This window comes from Oryza sativa, chromosome 10 (assembly GCF_034140825.1).
Source record: "Oryza sativa Japonica Group chromosome 10, ASM3414082v1".
NCBI classification, from domain to species: domain Eukaryota; kingdom Viridiplantae; phylum Streptophyta; class Magnoliopsida; order Poales; family Poaceae; genus Oryza; species Oryza sativa.
Window position 1 is genome coordinate 23,235,983 of NC_089044.1, and position 6,931 is coordinate 23,242,913.

The 6,931-nt window shown below is 45.9% G+C and overlaps 1 protein-coding gene across 1 annotated transcript; it reads right to left on the reverse strand.

Annotated features, from left to right (window-relative positions):
* Positions 1–889: 889 nt before the first annotated feature.
* LOC4349442 (disease resistance protein Pik-2) lies at positions 890–6,473 on the reverse strand. The gene is given in 3 exon segments (XM_066304581.1): positions 890–3,058; positions 5,596–5,900; positions 6,012–6,473. Coding segments are annotated over 3 exon segments (2,766 nt in total). The 3' UTR covers positions 890–1,059.
* Between the last annotated feature and the right edge of the window lie 458 nt (positions 6,474–6,931).

Genomic DNA, 6,931 nt, shown 5'->3' on the forward strand with positions numbered 1-6,931 from the left:
ATGCCGGTGGCACAATTTAATAGGTGGGTACAATTTAGTATAAAAACTCGAGAAGTAAGCATGCTAGTGCAACAATTTAATAGGTGGGTGAAATCTAGTATATGAACTTAATAAGTGAGCGCATGAATACAACAACTTGTAAGATGGGTGTGGTTTTGCTATAATAAATTAAGAAGTGATGCGCAACAACTTAATTATTTTGATTTTTTTATGTACTCATTTAGTTTTGACGTACTTATTTTGTCGATATATTTGCACAAATTTGTATAAGTATACTTAAAATTTGTCATTCTAGTAACTAAAAGTCAACTAAATTTTCTATAAATTTTGTATTTCGATTGAGATTTAAGAAGTTGAATAAGAAACTCCAAACTGATGGTGCAAATTGGATGAGCAACATAATTCTAGCCTATAGATTAAATCCAAGATGGTAAGGTAATATATATCCGCAAGATTATTATGTGATGGTATATTTGTTTCGTAAAAAATCTCACCAAACACTTATTAACCAAAACAAACATATCTAGCCAACTTGCTGCACCAAAATACAAAATTCTCAAGTTCTCATACTAGAACACATCCACTTATTAAGTTGTTGCACTTTGATGTTTGATTCTTAAGTTCTTTACTAAATCGCCCACCTACTAAGTTAGTAATACATTTTTTAAAGGAATAAGAATGATCATACAAACTTGTAAACAAAACATGAGAAACCAGCCAAGAAGAAAAAAAACAAATGCATCTCAGCCTCTTCAATATATGCATGATGCACATAGCCGTACATTATTACAAACTTGAAAACAAAACGTGACAAATCAAGCAACAACAAGAAGAAAAAAAAATCGAATGCCAAGTCATGGACAACATTGTTCAATCATCGATTCCCTCAATGAACCGCCACCCATGTCTAGTGAATATCTCCATAAGCGTGCTCTCCAATCGGCAAGATGGCATCTTAATTAACATGATGGCATTCCTCATCCTTGCGTATAATAGGATAGTTTACTTTGATATCTGGGAGAAATTAGAAACTAACAAATAAGGAAACCACAAGAGAAATCACTCGTATTTCACTACAATTTGAAACTGGCTACTGGACTCAAAAAGGCGCCTCTTGTTCTCACTCTTGAGATGCTTCAGTGCACGATGTAGTGCAAGGTTGCTCTCGTTACCCCAGAGCTGTACCTCTTTGAGGCTGGTCAGGTGCCTGATGCCAATAATCTTCTTCTCATCATTGTCAGTGAAGTTAACTAGCAGGTTCTCGAGCTTTGGCATGGTTCCATTCTCAAACCGAATAACATTGGGAAGCTTTGATCCAGAGGCTATTCTTAAAGTGATGAGCTCCGGAAACCTGTGTCTAGTGCGTGCAACTAGAACATTGCCCTCGTAGCAATAATTGTGAATGCAGATGGTCTCGAGGCTGGGCAACTCACACAGGACATCGAATAGCTGGTCACCAGCAACTTTCCCCCACGACATGTTGAACTGAACAAGGTATGTGAGCGACATGATCCAGCTGGGCAACCTATCGATGCCACCGGCGATCATAAGGTGCCGGAGAAGTTGTGGCGGCGAGGGGAGCTGGTCGAGAAAGTTCAGAGTCTTGCCGTAGCCCACGTCTCCGATGATGAGGCGCCGGAGTGAGTATAACTTGCTCAAAGAATTAGCGAACTCTGTGAGAACATTGTCGTCGAAGGTGATGTCGTCGACGTAGACAACCATCTCTTGAAGATGATCTAGCTCACCAACATCTTGTGCAACCTGGAGATGGTTTCCGAGGACTGAGAAGCCCACCTCTCGCAGCATCTTCATCTTCTTAAGCTCCAGGGGTAGCTTCCACATTAGATTGGCATCACCGTTATAGGAGATCTGTAGGCGCTCGAGTTTATACAGCTTCGTCACGGTATCTGGCAGCCCGCGAACTGACGTCTGACGTACATCAAGTGTCTGCAGATGTTCTAGCTTCCCGATTTCACTTGGAACCTCCTCGACTTCTATGCCCTTTAAGCTTAAGAAACTAAGCAGGTACAACCTGCAAATATAACCCATATGATCCTTAGTCAGGGCGCCCTTGAAACCTTCCAGGTCAAGTACCCTCAGCAGCCTGAATTTGCCAAGTTGATCGAGCAATTTCTTCCCTGTATGCTGAAACATGCTTAGTGATCGAACATGCTCCAAATCCAGTATCCCATCATCTACGCCTGCGGATGCTGCCGTATTTTTCCTAGGCTGCTCTGCATTCTCAAGCCTGTCATCATCGCCCTGAATGGAGAGGCGACGAATCCTATCATACGACATTGTTGCATACTGCCCTCCTAGCAGGCTAGCAAAATTAGATTCCAGGGACTTGGACACCATGACCTCAAGGAACATGTCATGGACACGGTACATCTGGGCCTTCCAATAGTACTCGATATCTTCACGCAATTGAATCATGTTCCTATTGACCAGGTCATCCAGATAGGACTCTGCAACCTCCATTAGGGACAAGCCCCGTTTCTCCGTAACCAATCCTTCGGCAATCCATCTCCACAAGAGCCGATTCTTGTTGACCTCATAATCCTCTGGGAAGATGCTAAAGTACATCATGCAACCCTTGAGCTCATGAGGCAGGTGGTTGTAGTTGAGTGCAAGTATTTGCCTCATCCCTTCAAGGGTTGGGTTGCTCTCCATATGAGAACCAATTGATTTGTAGATTGATTCCCATTTGTCCTTGCTTCCTGGTGACGTGTAACCTGCCAAAACGCTAGCAATGCTAACAATGGCCAATGGCAGGCCACCGCACCTCTTCAAAATATTCTCCATTACATCTTCCAGCTCCTCGGGACACTCCTTGTTGACAAATGTTCTGCTGAGGAACAACTTCTTGGAGTCTTCAAACTCGAGGGGTTGCGTATGATGAATATGGTGCCCACCAATAGCAGGACTGCATGCTTTGGCCACAGCCTCTATCCTAGTGGTCACGATTATTCTGCTGCCGCGGTTGTTATCGCACAACACGGATTGGATTGCCTCCCACGCTCGTATGGTCCATATGTCATCCACCATAATGAGGTACCTGCAGTTAACTAGTCGTATGCATTATTATACGAGTAATTTTACGGTCCTTGAGGAGATACGTGAGGTACCAAAAATTTAGTGTAAAATTTAGTACCTTCTAGTACTTAAGTACAAAGAGGTACCAAATTTACAATAGAAAAATGAGATTTGCTCTGGTCCAGCAAAAAGTACCTCGAGGTATCAGCACCTCACGGTACCAAATCATTTCCAATCATTGGATCTATAAATGTCCATCTTGTCTAGCTAAATCCAACGATCGTAAATGATTTGATACCGGGAGGTACCGGTACCTCGAGGTATTTTTTGTTGGACCGGAGCAAATCTCTAGAAAAAGTGGTACCTCATAGTACCTTCTCAAGGACCATAAAATTGCTCTTAGTATATATTGTATGTAGAGTATGTTTAGATTTGTTGTACATTCACTTAAAAATGATGCGTCGTATTAGATCCAAGATGAAATTGCCCCATTTAGTTTTTTATTAAAAAAAATGAAATTGTCCCTGAGTCCCCAAATGTGTGAGATGGTTTAGTAAGACATTTTCTATAAAAAAAACAGACCTGGTATTCAAAACATAATTTAGACATATACAAACTACTCCATCCGTTTCATATTATAGGACGTTTGACTTTTTTAAGTCAAATTTTTTTAGGTTTGACCAAGTTTATACACAAAAATATTAACATTTACAACACCAAATTAGTTTTATTAAATTTAACATTGAATATATTTTGATAATATATTTGTTTTGTATTGAAAATGTTAGTATATTTTTGTACAAACTGGTTAAACTTAAAGTTTAACTAAGAAAAACGTCAAACGGAGAGAGTAGTAATTAAGTGTCAAAGTTGTGAGACATTTTTCATTTTATTAAAAAAAGACCGACAACGTGAGAATTACCGTGGCTACGTACATTTACTACGTGCCCCCTCCTGCACCCTGATAGTAATTCTTTTACACTAACACACCCCCACGAGCTTTCCATCTTATATGTGGGAGCTATCTAAAAAAGTTAAGTAGTTCTTTTTTTACTATGAATTACACCATCTATATAAGTGTACAAAAAAATTAGTTGGGCAAAGGATCTGCTCATCGAGGCTATTGGAACCGACTAGACCGAGTAGATTACGATATGTTCATCGAGGCTATTGGAACCTACTAGACCGAGTAGATTTATCCGTGGAGAATTTTTAATTTTTGAGTCAATTTAGTGATTATTGATTCCCTGAAATCTTTAGAAAAAAACTTATTGTTTTATTTATTTTCTAAGTTTAGTCGATGCATGTGTAAAAAAATGTAACTTATGCTCTCATCCCGCATCATTTAGTTTTCATTCTTATTTCTTTTATACATTCGGATATGGTACTTAAAATTTTGGATTCGTCCTTTTAATGTTGGTGCATATGCGATATTACAATCTCATAGGTACGAATGTTGAGACTTGTACATTAAAGTTGTAACTTTTTCTATACATCTTATCGAGATCATGTTCGTGTGTGACACGAAGTCTGTGTCAAGATCGGATTTCAATTATTTTGTGTCACGGTCTTATACAAATAGAATAATTTATCTGGTGTAATGTGAAATAGGCTGTTATGAAAAAAGAATTTACCTGTTGTTTAGACCTTGACAAAAATTATGTGCGCGCGTAACATGAAGAATATATTCTCTTAAAAGGGCTTGGATCATGAAAATTATCATATATAATTTTAGTTTTCCGTAGCAACGTACAGGTATTTTCTCAAGTAAAGGATAGAAAATACAATTATTTTAGGATGGAGCGGTAGTAGTACCGTACGTACGTACGTACCTCTTGTCCTTGAGATAGGACCGGAGTTCCTTGTCCAGTTTCTCGTATTTCCAATCGTCGATTCCATCCAGGAGTTTCTTCATCTTGCCAGCATCGTCGTGGTTGAGTTGTTTGTTGGCTTCGGAGTATAGATGGCCATGTGGGCCGCCCGGCACGGCACGGCCCAGGTCCGGCCGTGCCTGGTCCGAGGCTTGTCGGGCCGGCACGGCCCGACCGACGCACCGGGCCGTGCCGTGCCAGCCCACGTGCCGCACTCACAGCCCAGGCATGGCCCAACAAGCCTCGGGCCGTGCCGGGCCGGCCCAAAGGCACGATGGGCCATCGTGCTTTTCCTCAGAATAAATCTAAATTTTCTCCCTCCTATTGGGCTGTGACATTGTATAGCTAAAAAAAGTCTATTTTACCTCCCTCTTCTTTGTGCTGTGGTATATAAATAGCTAAAATAAGTCTATATAAGGTCCCTATTCTTTAGACATTGACATTTATATGTCTATTTTTAGTCCCTATACTTTGTGTACCGGGTCTGGCCTGTCAGCCCATCGTGCCGGGCCGGCCCGACCGTGCCGGGCCAGCCCAGCGTGCTGGTGGGGAGGCCCAGGCACGGCCCGACGGTCGGGCTGTGCCGGCACGGGCCCGACCCAAGGCGGGCCGTGCCGTGCTTGGGCCGGGCCAAAAAGGCGTGCCGTGGGCCGGGCCTTCGGGCCTCGGGCCTTATGGCCAACTATACTTCGGAGCGAAGGTCCTCCTTCGACCGTTGAGGAGTATCTCATTCTCCGCCTTGACCTCAACGACCTGCCGAAACACGCGCTTGAGAAGCTCCATGAGGTCACTGCGGCGGTCCCTGCTGGTGGGATCGAACGCCTGAGACACGGACACGATCGCTCGGTACGGGAACTCCATCTCCAGCAGCCGGCACACTTCCTCGCCCAGCGTCGACTTGCCGACGCCGCCGAACCCCACGATGGAGAACACCTTGACATGCTGCTCCCCGACGAGCTGCTGCTTGATCAGCAGCTCGACCAGGGCGTCCGCCTAGCCCTTGATGCCGACGAGTTGGTGGCTGTCATGGCGGTGCGCGTGCGCAGCCACCGGAGCAGCAGTTAAAGAATATGACTGATAAGAAGGGAATAAGCGGCGGTGCTACAGGGCGTCGCGGTTGACGCCGTACCGGGCGTGGCGCTCGCTGATGGAGAGGGCGCTTATCTCGGCGGCGAGGCAGCGGCGCTCGCGGTAGGTCTGGAGGCGGTGCTTCAACCTGCCGCGCACGCCGTCGCCCGGGCGGCACCTGATGCGGAGCCAATAGAGGCCGACGCAGTCCTCGGCGTCGTAGGCGAGCTCGCGCACCTGCTTCATCCACTCCCGGATGAAGTGGTCCACGGCGGCGCCGTCGTCGGCCTCAGACTACATCCGGAAGAGCGCGTTCATGGTGGCCAGCTCGTCCCGCAGCTCCGCGACCTCGCCGCGGACGCCGCTGAGCTACCGGTACTCCTCACCCAGCAGCTGCCCAACCGTGCTCACAAGTATAGTTGGCCATAAGGCCCGGCCCACGGCACGCCTTTTTGGCCCGACCCAAGCACGGCACGGCCCGACTTGGGTCGGGCCCATGCCGGCCCAGCCCGACCGTCGGGCCATGCCTGGGCCTCCCCGCCAGCACGCTGGGCTGGCCCGGCACGGTCGGGCCGGCCCGGCACGGTCGGGCCGGCCCGGCACGATGGGCTGGCAGGCCAGACCCGGTACACAAAGTATAGGGACTAAAAATAGACATATAAATGTCAATGTCTAAAGAATAGGGACCTTAAATAGACTTATTTTAGCTATTTATATACCACAGCACAAAGAAGAGGGAGGTAAAATAGACTTTTTTTAGCTATACAATGTCACAGCCCAATAGGAGGGAGAAAATTTAGACTTATTCTGAGGAAAAGCACGATGGCCCATCGTGCCTTCGGGCCGGCCCGGCACGGCCCGAGGCGTGTTGGGCCGTGCCTGGGCTGTGAGTGCGGCACGTGGGCTGACACGGCACGGCCCGGTGCGTCGGTCGGGCCGTGCCGGCCCGACAAGCC